The sequence below is a fragment of the Bos taurus genome, chromosome 15, assembly GCF_002263795.3.
Source record: "Bos taurus isolate L1 Dominette 01449 registration number 42190680 breed Hereford chromosome 15, ARS-UCD2.0, whole genome shotgun sequence".
Taxonomy (NCBI): Eukaryota; Metazoa; Chordata; class Mammalia; order Artiodactyla; family Bovidae; genus Bos; species Bos taurus.
In genome coordinates this window covers 57,393,812-57,416,447 of record NC_037342.1, presented here as the reverse complement: position 1 = coordinate 57,416,447, position 22,636 = coordinate 57,393,812, and the positions used below count along the sequence as shown (strand labels likewise).

The 22,636-nt window shown below is 39.7% G+C and overlaps 1 protein-coding gene across 1 annotated transcript in view; it reads left to right on the top strand.

Moving 5' to 3' along the window:
* The first annotated feature begins 458 nt into the window (after positions 1–458).
* SLC5A12 (solute carrier family 5 member 12) overlaps positions 459–22,636 on the top strand; it is a 51,294-nt gene continuing 29,116 nt past the window's right edge. Inside the window, exons 1-6 of the mRNA NM_001101059.2 lie at positions 459–1,118; positions 12,767–12,832; positions 14,217–14,268; positions 15,883–15,950; positions 20,859–21,013; positions 21,134–21,274. Of these exons, the coding sequence (NP_001094529.1) occupies positions 780–1,118; positions 12,767–12,832; positions 14,217–14,268; positions 15,883–15,950; positions 20,859–21,013; positions 21,134–21,274 (821 nt within the window). The 5' untranslated portion in view covers positions 459–779. The remainder of the gene's footprint in view (positions 1,119–12,766; positions 12,833–14,216; positions 14,269–15,882; positions 15,951–20,858; positions 21,014–21,133; positions 21,275–22,636) is intronic.

The window sequence follows — 22,636 nt, the reverse complement described above, 5'->3', positions numbered from 1 at the left end:
TTGTAGACTTTTTGATGATGGCCATTCTGACTGGTGTGAGGTAACATCTCATTATAGTTTTGATTTGCATTTCTCTAATAGTTAGCACCGTTGAGCACCTTTTCATGTGCTTTTTGGCTGTATGTCTCCTTTGGAGAAATGTCTAGTTAATATCACAGCTCACTTAAGTTTGCACCAACTTGAGCAAAGGTCTCCTGACTCCTTGTTCTTTGCTCCTTTTCCTCCACACCCACTGCCTCAGGAAGTCACAGATACACACCTTCACTCTCCCTTACTTGGAAGAAAGACACCAGTGATGGTTATGTTGGCATTTTACAGATTCTGTTTAACTCATTAAAAATGCTGAGGTGGTGAACTTGAATCACTCCTATGTTTCCCAGTAATATTTAACCTTAAGTTAAAAGAAAACCTAGAAGATTAAAGAACATGTTATCTGGCAAGTGCATTTCACCCTCGGTGGTTATTAATTTCAGAATACATCTGAGTTCCTTCTCTGCAGCATATGCTTTAGCAAAGGAACAGAGAGCTCCAGGCCAGGGTCAGATTTCAAGTTCTTATCTATTGATACCCATACCACTACCAGAATCCTCTTTGCTGTCAACTTCTGAGATCCTTCCCAGGTGCAACTTGGTATCTGAAGTGCTACCCCAGTGCCTCTGGTCATCATTCTCTTCACACAACCTCAGCCTCCTCTCACAGAAAAGCATATACTGTACTGAGCTTCGCTTTTGGAAAGACATCAGGTTGAGAGCAACTCTCTGGTGCCTATACTTCTCAGCATGGAGGTGAAGAACTTTGCAGTTTGGGATTATGTTGTCTTTGCAGCCCTCTTCATCATTTCCTCTGGAATTGGGGTGTTCTATGCGATTAAGGAGAGAAAAAAAGCAACTTCGAGGGAGTTTCTGGTCGGTGGCCGGCAAATGAGCTTTGGCCCAGTGGCATTATCCCTGACAGCCAGCTTCATGTCCGCCGTCACTGTCCTGGGGACCCCTGCCGACGTCTACCGCTTTGGAGCATCCTTCGTCCTCTTCTTCATCACGTACGGGTTAGTCATTATCCTCACGTCAGAGCTCTTTCTTCCTGTGTTCTACAGATCTGGCATCACCAGCACGTACGAGGTAAAACAACTACTTACTTCTATTTCACTTTGGGAAGAGTTGCTGTTTCCTCTCCACTTGAACAGGTCTTTTTATGATTGCTTTTTCCCTCTAATACACATCTTATGTGTATTATGTCTTAATGATAACACATGGTGGTTGAAAACACTTATTTGCAGGATAATTATGAATCATGGTGAGAATTTATTACAGTGTTATTGGGGAAAGCTTAAGCTTTGGACACGGACATACCTGTATGCAGAGACAGCCACAGACATCTACACCTTCCATCTGTAGAGTGAAAGTAACAAAGTTAAGCTTTGAGGCTATTTCAATGATTAAATGAGAATTTGTTGGTAAACATCTAAAGCACTGCCTAACTCATAGGAGATTCTCAATGAAAGAGAACTGAACTTGTCACTTGTTTTATTTTATTCTGAAAAGCACAAAGAACATTGTGTACTGTCACTTTTTGGCTGAGAAAACTGAGATACAGATAGATGACTTAAGATTGTACAGTAGACTGTGCCCTTTTAGTAAAGTGGTTCAGTTACTTAAACCAGTTGCAAATATGTAACTGAGGAGATTTGAGACCATACAGATAGAGGACACACAGGGATTTAGTTGAATTTAATTAACCTTTCACATTTGCCCATTACAAATTTTTTAAATTGTTGTACGCTGATACAAAGAAACTCAGATTGTGTAAAGTATATATTTTGGAATAGCCTCTTTCTTTGTAAGAATTGGCAGTGTCAGGGGTGGGGAACAGGGCAGAAAGGATAATTAGAGTGTTTGGGATCAACATGTACACACTGCTATATTTAAAATGGTTAACCATCTGTACAGCACAGGGAACCCTGCTCTATGTTATGTGGCAGCCTGGAGGGGAGGGGAGTTTGGGGGAGAATGGATACATGTATATGTATGGCTGAAGCCCTTTGCTGTCCACCTGAAACTGTCACAACATTGCTAGTTGGCTATACTCCAATACAAAATAAAAAATTTAAAAGAGAAAGAGGAAAGCATTGGCAGTGTGGCATATGAGTTAAAGGCATGAGCTCTAGACTCAAAAGAGTCTAGAGTTACTTGGTTTTGATTACTAGCTCTGCCACTTAACTAGCTGCATAGCTTTGGGGAAATGCCTCACTTCTGTATCTGATTTTAACACACGTAAAATAAGAATAATAAAAGGGTCTATCTTAAAGAATATCTGTGAGGAGTAAATGAGGCAATTTATTGTAGGCAAATACTCTTAACAGAGCCTGGCAAATGGTAAATACAGAGGAAGAGTTTGTATTATTATAATTATTATTCTTGTTGTTGCTACTGTCTCCAAATTTATAGTCTCGCTATAGAGACTTTAATTTATGTTTATTTTTCATCCTCCATTTCTTGCTACCTATCTATGGATCTTCTTACCAGGTTTTTTAAAGTAGAAAGGACTGAAAAGGGAGAGTTTATTTCCCCATCTCGAATCCAGGATGGCCTTGTGACTTGCTTTGGCCAATAGAATGTGGCAGAAGTGATGTGTAAATTTGGAGCCGAAGTCTCTTGGACTTTTAACTGCTGCCTTTGCTTTCTTGGAATGCTGTCCTGATACAGCTATCTTAGGAAGTGGATCTAGCTGGTCTCACTTCTGGAAGATGAATGGACACATAGAGGAGAACAGAGGCAGCCTGGCCAGCAGCCAACACCAATCACCAGACTTGTGCGTGAGGCCATCTTGGACTTTCTCCCCCAGCTTATCTTCCCATTGATTGCAGCCCCGTGAGAACCTTGGACAAACAAGTACAGCAATCGCCCACCCAGTCCTAAAAACTGAGAAATATTAAGTCCTTAGTTTTTAAGCCAATGACTTTTGGGGCTGGCAATAACCAACTGATTTAAATGCTTTAATATGCAGAGAGATTTCAAGACTAATCTATGTATCTGGGCTACTTTGTCACTATTCTCTCCCATGTCAAAGCATAAGGAATTGTTCTCACCCTCAAGCTGTAACTCAGGCTCAGCTCATTTGCAATAGCGTGCATTTTCATTATCTCCACTCAGACAGTTTATAATTAGTCTCACCATGTTGTCTCCACTCCAGTTAGAGTTATTTTCTTCTTTCTGTTATCACATTAATAGATCCAGTTTGTTATAATTTACCCTTAACACTAGCTTATGGGCTACCTACTTTCTCATTTTTCTTAGTCTTCTTCTTCTTCTTCTTTTAATTTAAAGTATAAATTTGTTATACTTATTTTATTTTATTTTTTTGCTCCATTAGGTCTTTGTTGTGATACATGGGCTGGCAAACAGGTTTAGTTGCCCCACAGCATGTGGGATTAAACTCGTGTTCCCTGCATTAGAAAGTGGATTCCCAACCATTGGACCACCTGGGAAGTCCTTTCTTGTACTTCTTAACTAAACAGTTTCTGAACTACTTACTTCTCTCTAATCCAGATTTTTCATTATAATGCCAAGGCCACTACTTCTCTATGTCTTCTTCCATAGTGTTGTCTAAGCATTATAGATTATATATACTCTTTATTTATAAATTGCTTTCCTTTTACTTCTCCTTTAAATTACATTTGTGGCATTTTAGTAATTATAGTTAAAAGTTGAGAAATTAGATGTGTATGATATCATTCAGTTCAGTTCAGTCAGTTGTGTCCAACTCTTTGCGACCCCATGAATGGCAGCACGCCAGGCCTCTCTGTCCATCACCAACTCCCAGAGTTCACTCAGACTCAGGTCCATCGAGTCAGTGATGCCATCCAGCCATGTCATCCTCTGTCGTCCCTTCTCCTCCTGCCCCCAATCCCTCCCAGCATTAGAGTCTTTTCCAATGAGTCAACTCTTCGCATGAGGTGGCCAAAGTACTGGAGTTTCAGCTTTAGCATCATTCCTTCCAAAGAAATCCCAGGGCTGATCTCCTTCAGAATGGACTGGCTGGATCTCCTTGCAGTCCAAGGGACTCTCAAGAGTCTTCTCCAACACCACAGTTCAAAAGCATCAATTCTTCGGTGCTCAGCCTTCTTCACAGTCCAACTCTCACATCCATACATGACCACTGGAAGAACCACAGCTTTGACTAGACGGACCTTTGTTTATTGATATCATTATTGAGTATTATTTCAGTAAAGTAAATGTTGTGACCAAATATTTGTTGTAAAATGGATGTTTAGTGTGTGATAGTGTCTGAACCACTGTTATGAGACCTTTTAGACCATTTTAAGGATTGGTTTTTACTCTCAGTGAGATAGATCATTACAATGTTTGAGCAGAACAGTGACTTGTATTTCAAGAATATTCCTCTAGCAGGATATTATTGCTGAAGCAGGGGGTCTAGTTAGGAGGCTACTGACATAATCTAGGCAAGAGATGACAGTATTAGTGTGGAGACAGAGGGGATGACACAAGTGGAATTCTGAAAGTAGGGGGAGAAGGTGCCAGGACTCTTTTATGAATTGCGTGTGGGGAGTGAGACAAAAAAGAGGAGTCAAGGATGGCTTCCTGTTACCTGGGCTTGAACCCGCATGAAAAGTGGACTTGTTATTTCCTGAGATGAAAAGGAGTGTGGCTAGATCAGACTTGGGGTTTGAAAATAATCCATCATGATGGTAAATGTTACCTGTGCTATTTTTAGAAGCAAGCATGATGTGTGCAACTTTTCTGCTGAACTTCCATCTTTACTTTTGACCATACCCAGTATTCTTGCCTGGAAAATTCCATGGACAAAGGAGCCTGGTGAGCCTCAGTCCATGGGGTTGCAAAGAGTCAGACAAAACTGAGCAACTGAACATGTCGGGAGCTGTGTTAAGCATTACTGACAAAATGGAGGCGTGGTCCCCAGATCCCTCTCCTCATTCCGCAGGCACAGATCCTGGGATGAAGGAGTTAGGCCTTGTAATTCTGACTTCTCTTTTCCTCTCCTCGGCTGAGTTGACTGAAAAGGAATATTAAGGTGCTTATTGTTCTTAAGAGGAGCATGAGAAGGCACAAAGCCTTCTGCAGTTGTGTTCAGAAAATAATTCATAAAGTTAATCATTGACATTTGTTCAAGGACTTTCACAAAGGAGTGTTCCAGGATGAGCACATAGGCTGTAGCTTGAGGCCATGGGAGGGATTGATATCTGAAGCCTATTTGTGAGGAGAATGTTTATGGCAAAGGAGTTTACTGAATTTAGGGCTTAGAAATAATTAAAATAGTTAGAAGTTAAAGATTTAAGGAATGTTGTAAAGTTAGCATATTTTACTATAGCTTATAGAAGTTATGAATTTTTAGAGACACTATAGCTAGAAGCCTTGTTAAGAGATAGTGAGCTCAGTATGTTAGGGGCAAACAGGACTTAGGAAGATAAGTAGTAAACTGAGGAATGTAGCATGAGCTACAATGTAATCACAAGTTAACTATAAGACACATTAGAAGAGGTAGATAATAGATGATAAGGCTGATACCAAGAGAATCACTGAAGCAGGAACTCTGTTTGAAGAGCAACAATGATTTATGGAGATAATAAACCTGGGCGAGGGGGCACTGAAAATGTCAAACCTCTGGCCTAATGTTTTTGTAAAAGTATAAAAGAGAATCTTAAACTTGAAATAAACAGGCAGTCCTTAGGAAAATGAGAGGCTGTCTCGTCGCCAACACTGTTCACCTCTTCAGTTTGAATCCCTGGTTGCTGGAGTTGGACTCCGGCAGAACATGCTTGCTTGCAAAGCTATACATCTGCAAAGATGACCACTGGATGAGTAAGTGAGTGAATACAACCTTTCAGATGGAAAATTATGCAGTTTGAATAGTCTCTTATTATGGAGTGAGATAGTGGTAAAGCTCAAACTAGAATTCAAGGAGTCTTACTTCATATATATATATATTTTTTCTTTTTTCTTAATACTTTCTAGTTTGACCAAATTGACTGAATTTAGAGGAACTAAACTGAGTTGCATGTTAAAACCAGTGACTTTTTCTAGATTCCTATAGCAGTTTCCTTACCCTGTCTCCATTTTTCAGTAACAATTTTCTGTTTGCTTTCCTAGACTTCATATGCTATCCAGCCAATACCATATATTTTGGGTTTTGTTACATTTCTCAACATCTGACATCACTTTTTATGTCAATTGTCTATTGATGTGTGATCTATCACCCCAAAATAAATTTCTTAAACAACAATTATATCTGTTCACAATTCAGTGGATCAGTAATCTGATCTGAGCTCAAGAAGTTCTAATAAGACAGTCAAGTTCTTCTTCTGGTTTTCCTTGGGGCCATCTATCCAGATGTTCAAGTTGGTTTTAGAAAAGGCAGAAGAACCAGAGATCAAATTGCCAACATCCTCTGGATCATCGAAAAAGCAAGAAAGTTCCAGAAATACATCTATTTCTGCTTTATTGACTATGCCAAAGCCTTTGACTATGTGGATCACAATAAACTGTGGAAAATTATGAAAGAGATGGGAATACCAGACCACCTGATCTGCCTCTTGAGAAATAAGTATGCAGGTCAGGAAGCAACAGTTAGAACTGGACATGGAACAACAGACTGGTTCCAAATAGGAAAAGGAGTACGTCAAGGCTGTATATTGTCACCCTGCTTATTTAACTTCTATGCAGAGTACATCATTAGAAACGCTGGGCGGGAAGAAACACAAGCTGGAATCAAGATTGCCGGGAGCAATATCAATAACCTCAGAGATGCAGATGACACCACCCTTATGGCAGAAAGTGAAGAGGAACTAAATAGCCTCTTGATGAAAGTGAAAGAGGAGAGTGAAAAAATTGGCTTAAAACTCAACATTCAGAAAACTAAGATCGTGGCATCCGGTCCCATCACTTCATGGCTAATAGAAGGGGAAACAGTGGAAACAGTGTCAGACTTTATTTTTCTGGGCTCCAAAATCACTGCAGATGGTGACTGCAGGCATGAAATTAAAAGATGCTTACAACAAAGGTCCATCTAGTCAAGGCTATGGTTTTTCCTGTGGTCATGTATGGATGTGAGGGTTGGACTGTGAAGAAGGCTAAGCGCCAAAGAATTGATGCTTTTGAACTGTGGTGTTGGAGAAGGCTCTTGAGAGTCCCATGAAGTGCAAGGAGATCCAACCAGTCCATTCTAAAGGAGATTAGTCCTGGGTGTTCTTTGGAAGGAATGATGCTAAAGCTGAAACTCCAGTACTTTGGCCACCTCATGTGAAGAGTTGACTCATTGGAAAAGACTCTGATGCTGGGAGGGATTTGGGGCAGGAGGAGAAGGGGACGACAAAGGATGAGATGGCTGGATGGCATCCCCCACTCAATAGATGTGAGTTTGAGTGAACTCCGGGAGATGGTGATGGACAGGGAGGCCTGGCGTGCTGCAATTCATGGGATCTCAAAGAGTCGGACACGACTGAGCAACTGAACTGAACTGAACTGAAGTCCTTGGAAGGAAAGTTATGACCAACCTAGATGGCATATTAAAAAGCAGAGACATTACTTTGCCAACAAAGGTCCATCTAGTCAAGGCTATGGTTTTTCCAGCGGTCATGTATGGATGTGAGAGTTGGACTGTGAAAAAAGCTGAGCACCAAAGAACTGATGCTTTTGAACTGTGGTGTTGGAGAAGACTCTCGAGAGTCCCTTGGACTGCAAGGAGGTCCAACCAGTCCATCCTAAAGGAGATCAGTCCTGGGTGTTCATTGGAAGGACTGATGCTGAAGCTGAAACTCCAATACTTTGGCCACCTCATGTGAAAAGTTGACTCATTGGAAAATACCCTGATACTGGAAAGATTGAGAGCAGGAGGTGAAGGGGATGACAGAAGATGAGATGGTTGGATGGCATCACCAACTCAATGGACATGGGTTTGGGTGAACTCCGGGAGTTGGTGATGGACAGGGAGGCCTGGCGTGCTGCGATTTATGGGGTCGCAAAGAGTCGGACACAACTGAATGACTGAACTGCACTGACTGATGTGACTGTCATCAGCTAGTGCTTTGGCTCATTGGTCTAGGCAAACTCAGATGGGACAACTTGTATAATAGCATATCAGACTTAGTCTCATCTTACAGTAGGCTATCCTTGACTCTTAATGTTATGGGAGAAGAATCTCTTCTCAACAAGAAGGTACAGCTTATCAGACAAGCAATTCTGCAGTCTTCACTTGATTCATATTTGTTATTAATAAAAATATCACTGTCCTAAGTTGCATTCTCCCAGAAGCAAATCCTGAGACAAGGAGTTGTATGCAAGTCATTTTTTGGGGAAATGATTTAATTAAACTCTCAGTAGGCCAGTGGCAAGTAAGACATGGGAAAAAAAGCCAATGTTTTTGGGCAGGTCGTTAACCATGAGCAACTGAGGTTCCATCTCAGTGGGAATCTCAGGGAGACAGTATAAGTCACATATCAGGGTTGGCCTCACTGAAATGGAAATTACCAGGATTTTGGGGGTCCAACTTCCTTTTATCATTGGTTTTCAGCAGTTCCAGTCTGTCCTGGGGAAGGGCTGAGATAAAGCCCTCAAGCAGATAATCACAGAACACTTAGATGCCATCAGGGTGTACTGGGACAGAGAATGGCAATAAACTACAGGGGTCACACCCATGATAGCTACTACGGTCACTGAGATCCCATATATTCCTGTCCCTGCACTTGCTATTATTGTCCAGTGTGTCGATAGGTCATGCAAGTGTCAATTTTAGAAAGAGGGAGCCATGGTTTAGTGCAATAATCTGATCTTTCCAAGGACATGTAATCTAAACCCAAGTTGTCCTCAACATAAAAGTTTTGTTCTGTTTTTTTATCCTGTGATAGCTGAGACTTTCGGATCCTTCCTCAGTGACTTCTTCACTTCTTTAAAAATATTTTCCTTGGTGCCCTCATTCACACATCCACCTGACTCATAGTGTACTGAATGCATCTTCTGTAGAAAGATGGGCTTAAAATAAGGCAGTTCTTTCTTAGGGGGAAGGGTTGAGCAGGTAAGTTGGGAGATGTGGATTAGTGTGAAATCGAGTGACAGTTCTGACAAGAGGAGTCTTTTCTAGGGTTTTAAAGAAGGTCCCATCTTAAGGCATCAAACAACTCTTTCAGTTCAGTTCAGTTCAGTTCAGTCGCTCAGTCCTGTCCGACTCTTTGTGACCCCATGAATTGTAGCACACCAGGCCTCCCTATCCATCACCAACTCCCAGAGTTCACTCAGACTCATGTCCATTGAGTCAGTGATGCCATCCAGCCATCTCATCCTCTGTCGTCCCCTTCTCCTCCTGCCCCCAATCCCTCCCAGCATCAGAATCTTTTCCAATGAGTCAATTCTTCACATGAGGTGGCCAACGTACTGGAGTTTCAGCTTTAGTGTCATTCCTTCCAAAGAAATCCCAGGGCTGATCTCCTTCAGAATGGACTGATTGGATCTCATTGCAGTCCAAGGAACTCTCAAGAGTCTTCAACACCGCAGTTCAAAAGCATCAATTCTTTGGCGCTTAGCCTTCTTCACAGTCCAACTCTCACATCCATACATGACCACAGGAAAAACCATAGCCTTGACTAGATGGACCTTTGTTGGCAAAGTAATGTCTCTGCTTTAATATGCTATCTAGGTTGGACATAACTTTTCTTCCAAGGAGTAAGTGTCTTTTAATTTCATGGCTGCAGTCACAATCTGCAGTGATTTTTGAGCCCCCCAAAAATAAAGTCTGACAGTGTTTCCACTGTTTCCCCATCTATTTCCCATGAAGTGATGGGACCGGATGCCATGATCTTCATTTTCTGAATGTTGAGCTTTAAACAACTCTTACTTATGTATTATTTCTAGGAAAAAGGAGTGGTTAATTCCTGGCTTAATCAAAATTATTTTTCTTAAATTAGATAACAACTATTACCAATTAAAAATTACTACCAAGAATTACTACTAAGATATTAAATCCTTAAGTATTTGCTACTTTTAACATTTATTTTGTTCATTCAATGCATGTTTATTATGCACTGGAATTCAAATACTAGTGCCTTCTAGAGTAGGAATTCTAGGGATTCAGGGGTACTTTTGTTGACCCCCAACAGTAAATCAGATACATCTATTTAGTATGTTCACAGCTCCCTGTAGCTTTTCTTCTAGTACACACCATCACTGTAACCTTACTGTTATAAATTTAGTAGTCTCCTCCTCTCATCGGTAAAGTCCTTTGGATCATGAACTATATAATATTTGCTATCATTGTAGGTCAGAATGCAATATGGAAGACAAAGGATAAATATTTGTTAAATGAATAAATGAAAGATGAAGATAAAATGATAAAATTGGACACTGTTTACATGCCCCAGGGAAAATAAGTGGTAGACTGGAAGATGCATACACCTCCCTCCAAAAATGGTCTTCCCAGTGCTCAGTGGTAAAGAAGCCACCTGCCAAGCAGAAGGTACCAATTCTATCGTTGGGTCTGGAATATTCCCGGGAGGAGCAAATAGCAACCCACTCCAGTATTCTTGCCTGGGAAATCCCATGAACCAAGGAACCTGGCAGGCTACAGTCTATGCTGTCACAAAGAATCAGACACAATTTAGTGACTAAACTACCACTACCACTCTTCAAAAGGGATAATAAATGTCCTAATGCCAGGAATCTGAAACTATTACCTTATATGGTTTTAAAAAAGAGATCCTTGCAAAATTGATTAAATTAAGAATCTTGAGATAGAGGGATTATCCTGATTTAACCAGGCAGGCCTTAAGTACAATCATATTTATAAGAGGGAGGCAGAGGAACACTTGTCAGACAAAGAGAAAGCAATGTGACCACAGAGACAGAAACTGGAGTGATGACGTTAGAAGTTAAGGAATGCCTGCAGCCACCAAAAACTCCTAAGATGCAAGTAGATTCTTCCCTAAGACCTCCAGAGGAGGCAGAGCCCAGCCAACACCTTGATTTTGGTCCAGTGAAATTGATTTTGAATTTCTGACTTCCAGAACTGTAAGAAAACACATTTCTGTTGTTTAAAGTCACCAAATTTGTGATAGTTTGTTACAGTGGCTATAGGAAATGAATACTGTAAAATATGTGATGTGTGCACACATGTGTGCTCAGTCAAGTCCAACTCTTTGCAACCCATGGACTGTAGTCACTCAGGCTCCTCCATCCATGGGATTTTCCAGGCAAGGATACTGAAGTGGGTTGCCATTTCCTATTCTAGAGGTCTTCCCAACCCAGGGATCGAACCCACATCTCTTGCATCTCTTGTATTGGCAGGTGGATTCTTTCCCACTGTGCCACCTGGGAAGCCTATAAAATATGTGAATCCAACACTAAAATATAAGGTAGCTGGTTATCACGTGCTAAAGAAGTTTAGTAGACTTGCCTTAAGAGTTCGGAGGGGAAAGTATGAGTAGGAACAGGAATGGCAATCAGGCTCTCATTTTTGAAAGATGACTAATAATTGGTGAATTTTGAGGGCTGGGGGTGAGGGGATGCTCTCTTGCCCTGAAAAATCTTGCTACACAGAAGAGAAATCTACAGAGTACAAACATTCTGGCTGAACAATACATAGTGATTTTACGTACACAGTAAACCAGGTGAGGGCTAGTGATGTTGAGAGGGGAAGGGTGTGGATCAGATAGTAGAGGGTTTAGAATGGAAAGCCTGGATGTGCGTTTTGTTTTGTCCGTGATAGAGAATCACTGAAACCTTTGAGGAAAAGTATGATGTGACCAGTGTTCTGCTTTAGGAGAATCAATGTGGCAGGTGTGTGGTTGGTGGAATGGGTGGACACAGTTTGGAGAGAGTTTAGAGAGCTCAGATAGAGGGTTACTGCGTTGATCTGGGCAAGAGGTAAGGAAGGCCTGAGCTGAATCTGGGGGTAGTGTGGCTAGAAAAGGAAATAATGGCTTTAGTATATCTAGTAGGAAGAGCCCTGGGGAGAGAGCCAGAAGACCTTCTAATTGAAGCAATAATAATTTAAAAATTTAAAAAAGTATTTATCTTCTCTGACCATCATGTGAAGTTTGAGCAAAAACTGAGCTTTAATACATCTTTGACTTTAAACAATCCAAATTTCTTTCCCTTTCTTTCAAGATCAAATAGGGTAAAATCATGTTATAAAGCTAAGCATTAAACTCAGAGAAATACCAAGAAAAAGGAAACCCTCTTCAGTACAGTTCAGTTCAGTCGCTCAGTCGTGTCCGACTCTTTGTGACCCTATGAATCGCAGCACGCCAGGCCTCCCTGTCCATCACCAACTCCCGGAGTTCACTCAGACTCACGTCCATCGAGTCAGTGATGCCATTCAGCCATCTCATCCTCTGCCGTCCCCTTCTCCTCCTGCTCCCAATCCCTCCCAGCATCAGGGTCTTTTCCAATGAGTCAGCTGTTCGCATGAGGTGGCCAAAGTACTGGAGTTTCAGCCTTAGCATCATTCCTTCCAAAGAAATCCCAAATCCCAGGGCTGATCTCCTTCAGAATGGACTGGTTGGATCTCCTTGCAGTCCAAGGAGACTCTCAAGAGTCTTCACAGTTCAAAAGCATCAATTCTTCGGTGCTCAGCTTTCTTCACAGTCCAACTCTCACATCCATACATGACCAATGGAAAAACCATAACCTTGACTAGACGGACCTTTGTGGCAAAGTAATGTCTCTACTTTTCAATATGCTATTAGCAGCCTTTAAATAAAACTTGCTTATTTTTTGCATGTCCTTCTCTCTGTTCTTTCTAGTACTTACAACTACGATTCAACAAACCAGTTCGCTATGCAGCCACAGTCATCTACATCGTGCAAACGGTAAGGAGAAAGGGCTGCTGCAGAGGTGGGTTGTGGGGTGGCAAGGAACGAGTTTGTTTATTTCAAGAAGCAATTAACACAGTTAAAGGAAAGATTCAACACTAAGAAGAAACTACTGTCTTCCAAGGATAGCACTTTCAAATATGTGATTTTATAGAAGGATTTCCACATTTCATAGACTTCATATATCTGTATGCTGCTGCTGCTGCTAAGTCGCTTCAGTCGTATCCGACTCTGTGTGACCCCATAGACCGCAGCCCACCAGGCTCCCCTGTCCCTTGGATTCTCCAGGCAAGAACACTGGAGTGGGTTGCCATTTCCTTCTCCAATCATATATCTGTATAAATAATACCAAATACATATCATAAACCACCAAGGGGGCAAAAAAGCATTTTCTTAAATTTATTGTGAACTCTTATTTAACTGGTACAAGTTGCTTTTGATATGAAATGGTCTGGTAACTGTTTGTTTGTTTTTTTTTTTTTTTTGCTAGTTTAGCTGTGTTGAACCAGAAATGCTCATTTCCAATTCAACAGAGAAATGAGTTAGTTTCTGAAAAATAGTTTAAAATTATACTCTCAAACCAATACTCCCACATCCCCTTTTGGACTCTTCTCCTCCCTCCTTGGTTCAAGGGTATCCTCTTGCTGCCCACAGCTGCCTGTGGGATAGCTTCGATGCATTTCAATGACTCACCAAGAACTTTCTACTATAAGATAACCTTCTTCCATTTCTAAATTAAAACTTCCATCAGTGACTGAAGGATTTAAGAGCAAGAAAATGGGGAAAACAATGCTCCTTAACCTGTCCATGGTTACTTGCCTTTTAAAACTCTCACATGGATCTCTAAATGGTGAAATTTCATTTAAAACTATATGGGACCGGACCCACTTCTGTCCGTGTAGTGGCCTCCAGTTCTGGGAGTTTGAAGATATGCCCATAAAGGGGGTCGCCTGTGTAGCTAGTTTTCCCTGCAAGGTGCTCTCTTCATAGATTATTCCATCTCCACTTTAAAGTCTATGTTTCAGCAAACTGCTAAAATGTGTTTGTGTCATGGTGATATGCGTATGACGGGGCAGTGGAAGGGTGAGTCAAAAACTGAACCCTATTTTCATATCCTTCAGAAATACACCAGCTGTAGCCATAAAATCTCAAAATGTATAGCCATTTTAAAAGTCCAACAGCCTTCCTCTATCTCATGCTTATTATCCTTTTTGTGAATTAGTTACAGTGGCCAAGGACTTCAAAATGAGAGTGTGAAGGAATGAAATGTTTGGAACAAGTTGAAGGAAATGTAGTGCTAAGGCTGTAAGGAAATTTTTAGGAAGGTTTCCTTTCCATGTCGCTCTTCTCACTGTTCACCTGATTCCTGTCTCTCCCCCAGATTCTCTACACGGGAGTGGTGGTGTACGCTCCTGCTCTGGCCCTCAATCAAGGTGAGTTAACCACATTCCCTTGTGCTTTCCACCATTTTTATACCTGCGTTGTCACCTTGAGAAATGTATGCACGAAATCTTGTTGGGAAGGACATTCCTGTGGTTAGAATACTATGAATTACTGTAGTTGTCACAACATAAAGCTCTAAAAATTGATCATTGAAAATAATGCAAATAACTAGTTACTTGACTGTATCCACGTGGTTTCAAACATCCAATTTGATTGTCATTCATTTTCTAATCACTGAAGTAATGACAAATTTTTTTGAGGTTTGGTTGATTTACAATATTGTATTAGATTCAGGTGTACATCAAAGTGATTCAGTTTTATGTATATTTTTCAAGTTATTTTCCATTATAGGTTATTATAGGATATAGAATATGGTTCCCTGTGCTAAATCTTTGTTGTTTATCTTTTTCATGTATAACAGTTTAGAAATAGTATTAGAAATCCTGTGTGTGTGTGTGTTATTTGCTCAGTCATGCCCCGCTCTTTGTGACCCCATGGACTGTAGCTCACCATGCTCCTCTATCCATGGGATTCTCCAGTCAAGAATACTGGAATGGATTGCCATTCCCTTCTCCAGGGAATCTTCCCAACCCAAGCATCAAACCTAGGTCTCCTGCATTGCAGGCAGATTCTTTCCCATCTGAGCTACCATTTATCCCTACTTCCTCTCTTTCCCCTTTGGTAACCCTAAGTTGATAGTTTTGTGTTGTATACACACAACCTAAATAAGGTCATCCATAACATATGGTCCTTTCTGAGTAATCTCATGAAGAGGATATTCTGAATACATGAGTAAAAGGTGTTTGTAGTAATTATTTTAAGATTTACACTTGACCTTGTTGAAAGAATAGAATCCCAGGGGGAAAAAAGGAAAGAAAAACCAAAAGCAAAAGAAATTTCATAATGATATGTATAATATTAGAAGTCCTCAATATTCAATTTAATTGTGCTATGTGCTTATACTGAAAAATATTTATTCACAGTCATTGTTAAGGTGGTTTCAAAGTATGCAGACTTTGTTAAGAAAAGCAAACAAATAATGAAATATTTGGTGCAGAAATTGGACTAATTGACTTTTTTAAGGAAAACAAACAAATAAGCAAACAATTGGTACAGAGATTGGGAACTCCAGAATCTTAAAAGAAAACATTTGGCTTATACCATTACATGAAAACTATGGACTGGGTTGCTGCTGCTCAGTCATTTCAGTTGTGTCTGACTCGGCAACCCTATGGACTGTAGCCCACCAGGCTCCTCTGTCCTTGGGATTCTCCAGGCAAGAAAACTAGAGTGGGTCGCCATGCCCGCCTCCAGGGAGTCTCCCCAACCCAGGAATGGAATCCGTGTCTCCTGTGTCTCCTACACTGCAGGTGGATTCTTTACTGCTGGGGAAGTCCCATGGACTGGGTTGAGTTATAATAATATAATAAAATAATCTCTATCAGATGTGATAAAATTTAATTTAATTTAATTTTGACCTCTAATTTGATTTTCATTTGCCCACAAAGAATACAGACAAGAATATTGTGACTTTTTCCTCATGAAGTTTGTTCTTTTACTGTTCTTAAAGGAACTTCTTTCAATATTTTTGTCTCCTTTCATAGTGACTGGGTTTGATCTCTGGGGCTCTGTGTTTGCAACGGGAATCGTTTGCACATTCTACTGTACCCTGGTATGTATCTAGCTGTGAAAAAGTATTTAGCACTACCTCCTAATATGGGATAAGGGCAAATTTTCAACAACAAAGCATCTAAGTATAGCAGAAATTGCTATTTCTCAATTAAATAAAAATATGCTGCCTTATCTGTAACAGTTTTCTGAGGAAGGTGCTGTTGTCTTATTTAAAATCCTTTTTCATATCAACCATTAGTAGAAGTTGAGCTCTGGGTTCATTTGAGAGAGCCATGAGTAAAAGAAGATTTAATGACAGAAATATCTCCCCGCTTGAAGGTGAGGTGGCCATATGCAACTACTGAGAAAAAAAAAAAAAATGTGCTCATTAACAGTGATTATAAGCCTTAGGTAACATTTATATTGGGTTGGCCAAAAAGGTCATTTGGGTTTTTCTGTAACATCTTATGGAAAAGCTAAACAAACTTTTTGACCAACCAGTACTTCATTGACTACTGGTTGCTGCTGCTAAGTCACTTCAATCGTGTCCAACTCTGTGCGACCCCATAGACGGTAGCCCACCCTGTCCCTGGGATTCTCCAGGCAAGAACACTGGAGTGGGTTGCCATTTCCTTTTCAAATGCATGAAAGTGAAAAGTGAAAGTGAAGTCGCTCAGTCGTGTCTGACCCTCAGCGACTCCATGGACTGCAGACTTCCAGGCTCCTCCATCCATGGGATTTTCCAGGCAAGAGTACTGGAGTGGGGTGCCATTGCCTTCTCCATGACTACTGGCTAAAGAATACAAAATGTACCAATGAACAACCAGTGGTGGCTGATATTTTGGAAACTTGAGGATTCCACACCTTGATTTTGTCTCTTATTGATGGATAAGCTTGGATTACATTTAACATTTGGCTTTACATATGCTTAGTTTTAACCAAGGAACTTGGGTGGTATTGGAAATTATATTTATGAAATTATTACAATTAGTTTAGTTCAACAAATATTCATTGAGCACCTATCATTTGTCATGCCCTATAATAGGAGTCTTTATTCTTCTGAGCCATTGATATCATGCTTGCTAAGTCACTACAGTTGTGTCCGACTCTTTGTGACCCCATGAACTGTAGCCTGCCAGGCTCCACTGTCCATGGGATTCTCTAGGCAAGAATACTAGAATGGGTTGCCATACCCTCCTCCAGGGGATCGTCCCAACCCAGGGATGGAACCCGAGTCTGCATTGCAGGCAGATTCTTTATCACCTGAGCCACCAGAGAAGCCCTATTGGTACTATCAGTTCAGTTCAGTTCAGTTGCTCAGTTGTGACCAACTCTTGGCGACCCCAACTGCAGCACACCAGGCCTCCCTGTCCATCACCGACTCCCGGAGTTTACTCAAACTCATGTCCATTGAGTCAATGATGCCATCCAACCATCTCATCCTCTGTCGTCCCCTTCTCCTCCTGCCCTCAATCTTTCCCGGCATCAGGGTCTTTTCCGATGAGTCAGTTCTTCACATCAGGTGGCCAAAGTATTGGAGTTTCAGCTTCAACATCAGTCCTTCCAATGAATATTCAGGACTGATCTCCTTTAGGATGGAAATCATACTAAATATGGACTGGTTGGACCTCCTTGTATTGGTCCTATATAGGGAGCCTATAAGTAACTAGTTAAGAATATGGTAATGGTTCCCAGATAGTCAGATTGTCTTTCCCCCTTTATAGAGAAAAATAAAGTAATTGCTAAATTATCACATAGTATTTTGATATAGCATACTGTCCATGCATTTTGGCCTTGTGTGCATATCACCTACTTTTTTTAACATATGTTATGATAATATACAATTTTAAAATGTTCTTATCTCTTTTTTCATACTTATAAATCCCATCTTTTCTTTACACGGCAAAGCTTCATCTTATTTTTTTTTCTATTCCATTCTCACTACCATGCTTCTGTTCCAGACACACACCTCCTTTTGCTGTTGTTCAGTCCCTAAGTCATGGCTCCCTCTGTGAATCCGTAGAGTACAGCACAGCAGGCTCCCTTTTCATGTCCATTGAGATGGTGATGCTATCTAACTATCTCAGCCTGGACTTCCCAGGTGGTACAGTGGTGAAGTGTCCACCTACCAAGCAGGAGACAGGTTCCATCCCTGGGTTGAGAAGATCCCCTGGAGAAGGAAATGGCAACCCATTCCAATCTTCTTGCCCAGAAAATCCCAGGACAGAGGAGCCTGAAGGGCTACACTCCATGAGGCTGCAAAAAGTTAGACACGACTGAGCATACATACATCTCCTACCTAAATTAAAAATGGGCTTCTACTTCATACATGTCTGGCCATACGTAACAGATTAGTGGCTTCAAAGTATTTGCCTGTAGGAAGATAACTAGATGCATTGCCAGGGACATGAAAGGCAGACTTCTTAGCAACAGTAATGGAAGCCAGAGCAGTGAAACAATATCTTCAAAACATTGAAAGAAACAATTGTCAATTATAATTGTGTACTCAGCAAAACTATCTTTCAGCAAAACTATCAACTGTCAAGAACTAAGAGAAATTACCATTAACATATTTTCCCCAGAGAATAACCTAAAGGAAATATTGTGGGAAGAAATAAAATTCTCTAGATTTTGATGGAAAAAATGACAAAAATATAATAATAAACAGTAGGTCTAGTCAAACAATTTTTGGTGCTTAATCACAATAATTTTATAGTGTGGTATAATTTATATAATATTAAATAATATAATTTATAATATTAAAATGTAATAACAATAATTATATGTGATTTAGGGATTAAAAAGAATAATTTCATTTAGACCTCAATAGCATGTAAATCAAGGAGAGAGTACTTAGATTTAAAGATGTTTTAATCCTTGAATTGTTGGAGATTAAGACATTTTAAAAATTTAGACTTTAAATGAAAAATTCATGGCACAATTTCAAGGGGACCCATTTAAATAAAACAGTCAAAGTAGAAAAAGGGAATTAAAACAAAGTGAAAAAAAAATCACCCTCAACTTATTTAAGCAAAAGGAAAAATATATATATATAGAAAAAGTAGAACAAATAGCAAAAAGATGTCAGAAACAAGTCTGGATATTTTAAAAATCACAATAAACAAAAATGAGCTAAATGTACTACCTCTTAATTGATTTCAGTGCTTCCCTCCAGCCTGCATACCTCTGTCAGCCTAATCTTCTTCAAGCATGCATCTCTTCATGCACTTGACTGATCTAATTCTCTCTCTGCTTGCATTGTTCACAGGATAAACTGTAAGCTTCTTAGACTAGTGTTGAAAATCTTTCTGTCTGTGAGTCAGTCCGCCCAATTTGATCTCTCCTCACCACACCTCTATTCCATCCTCTCTGGCCAGGCTGCAGGCTTCAATGTCTCACCAAAACAATGGCTCATCTAGCTAACACTTGCTCATCTTGCAGTCTCTTACTCTGATAATCCCATAGATGTATAGCATAGCTAAGATAATCAGTGGACAGTGGAAGAGATTTTAAAATTAAGAAGAAATAATTCCTGCCATGCAGGAGTTTGCAACCTAGTGAGATAAACAGTCAGCAACACAAAACAACACAGACTGATTAAATACCTAAGTGACACTCAAGATACAATCAGGATTATATATGAGTGGAGTGTGGGTAGGTGTGGTTCTTGCTATATGAAGGAGTCATAAAAATCAGAGAAGTTTTCATGCCTTTTGATGCACGTTTGATAAAGTGGTTTGTTCTCTTGCCCCAGGTCTAGCTTAAGTTCAGGTTTATACATACTTTTGTATAACCCATGCCAAATAGCCTCTGAAAGGACGTCTTTGGCATTGGTCTTTGTATCACCAAAATCTGATATTTTGATTTGGATTTGGAAGGGTTTTATCGCCTTTAAAGAAAATCAAAATACCACTACTTAGGAGGGGTAAGTAAGAGATTGAATATCCTTCCAATCAGAAATTGAACAGAATATGCAAATACAATGCATCTGGAAGGGACTTTTATGTCTATTTTTTAAACTCATTTTAATTTTAATTACACAAGAAATGATGAGACAAATCCAATGTCTTCTTTCTTCTCAAGATAAAGATGAAGCCTGTCATCTTTTCATAGAAGTTCTTGACACTCTGGAGGAGTAACTGAGGATAATAATTCTATTTTTCAGCGTTAAAAATATCACATCCTTTCATTCCCATAGTGCTTATTCATTTTCAAAATACTTTTAAAATATATCACTTCATTTAATCTTTCCTAGTTTGCGCATTCCATCTTCGCCATGGTCCTAAGATTCTCCAGCAGCCTCTTTCTTTCCCCTTTCTTCTTGCCCACATCGTTCCAACTAGAATTGTACATTGGAGTCACCTGGAGGGCTTTCAGAAACACTTAGAACTGCCCCAACCCAGACCTCAGTTTATTCTGAATTCCTGGGAATGGGGCTCAAACATTGTTTTTTGTTTGTGCGCTTTTAAATTCCCCAAGTGACTCTAAAGAGGATCCAGATTTGATAACAACTACTCTAACCACTTGTTTAATCACCCTCTCCTGAAATCTACTGTTAGATTCACTCTCCTGACACTCTGGTTTGCTCATCTCACTATTCGATCTTCCTCCAGCTCTTAAAACGCTTTTCTCCATGAACGTATGGAATCTATCATTCCTTCCTAGTTCTTTTCTTTTTTTTTTCAGTAGCCTACCATCTCCGTTTCCCCACATTTATTCACTAAATTTACAAAAATAAATCTCAAGTTGTACAAGCCAGACCCAGGTGATTATCCCCAATAAACTTGGCAGATAAAAGGTGTTCAGTGACTGTGAAAGGAAGGGAGAAGGAAAGAATGAAAGGAAGGAAGGGAGAAAGGGAAGAAAAAGACAGAAAGGGTGGTATCTAGCAGATAGCAAAGAGGCTGTGCTGAGGTGGAAGGGTTTGAGTCTTCACTTTAAGAACTCACATCCATTCTCTTCATTTCAGGGAGGATTAAAAGCAGTAGTGTGGACAGATGCATTTCAGATGGTTGTCATGATCGTGGGCTTCTTAACGGTTCTCATTCAAGGATCAACCTATGCTGGTGGATTACACAATGTATTAGAACAAGCAGAAAATGGATCTCGATTAAATATATTTGAGTATGTCCAACGCTACTTTTTCTTGTTTTATAAACATTTAGCTGTATGACCTCATCACCTAAAATAATATTTAGGTATCAAAGGAATGTGTTTGCTCACTCATTTCTCTCTGCTTCATAGCTTTGATATAGATCCTCTCAGGAGGCACACTTTTTGGACAATCTCAGTGGGAGGAACCTTTACGTGGCTTGGGATCTATGGAGTTAATCAGTCGACCATCCAGCGATGCATCTCTTGCAAAACAGAAAAGCATGCCAAGCTGTAAGTTATTAATAAACATTTTTATGTTTTCTTCTCTGCCGTTCTTGGGTATTTATATGCTTTGAGTGTGTATATGTATGTGTAAAAGAGAGAAAGAAGTGAAGATTCTTTTAACCCTTTCAATAATTTTTTGAGGCAGGCATGGCTATTATTCCCTTCTCCATGAGGAAGTGGCAGGGCTGGGATTTGAACTTGTTTTTGTTTGCCTTTTCTCACTATCACTTGTTGCTTTCATTTTTTGAGAAATTACTAGGTTGAATTAGGTGCTGTGGGAGACAATGCAAAGATAAGGAGCACCTGTATCTTACCTACAGTTTCGGTGACGAGTTGGTTCTCATCACTATTTCCATTCACCATGTGGTCTCTTCAACTAGCATCTTTATTTTGATGGATTTACCATAAAAGTTTCCAAGGAGGTTAAGAGAATAAAACACAAGGTAATGAGGCAGTTATAACACAGGTAATGAGTCAGTCATAACAGGACTTTAGTGTCTCTAACTCCTGTCAGGATAATCAGTAACCAGTCTTACCAGGCTGCTTACTCTGAAGAACACCACAGAGTCACAACTTGTTAAGCCTTTTTTAAACCATGCAAGTCATCCCACTCTCCAGAGTGGGGACCAAATAAAGTTATACACTGTTTTTTTTTTTTTTTGCAAAGCTGGAATAAATAAGCTAGAATTGCATTGAAAATAGGCATTTCATCCTCATTGCTGCTATCCAAAGTTCCAGCCTCTGCAGACCTGTCAGGATGCCCTTAACTTCTTTTGGAATGAGAAACAGTCTCTATAAATATTTCCACAGCTGATCATAAAGACTTTAATTGCATAGTTTCTTATTTAGATGGAATAAAAGATACAAGTAAATGGACATAGTTCAACATTTTGTGACTTGAATTACAAAAGGGAATATATTACTTATATAGTTCACATACCCTCAGAAGGAAGAAGTGAATATGTTGTTTACTATTCTATCATTTCATATCTTATTACAATAAATAATATTAAACTCTCTACACATGTGATCATCACTTTATCAAATAGTTGAATTGCTTAAAATGTGTTCAAGATCAACTGTAATTTTGATCTTAAAATAATATGAAATTAGAATTTATTTAAAGTTCTGCATTAAAATAAACTAGAAGATATCTGATAGGGGAAGAATCCTTAGGTGAAATAAATAATAATTCTCTGTTAGAGCAAGGGTTTTTTTGGTCTTATGTGATTGTGTTATACCATTTATTCTTGTGAACATGACCAATTTCTTCTTATTACTATAATAGTACCTAAAAGTTAGGAAATGTACTTTTTTCATCATATTCCCTACATGTCCAAGAATGATACTTTGTGCTCATTAAATATT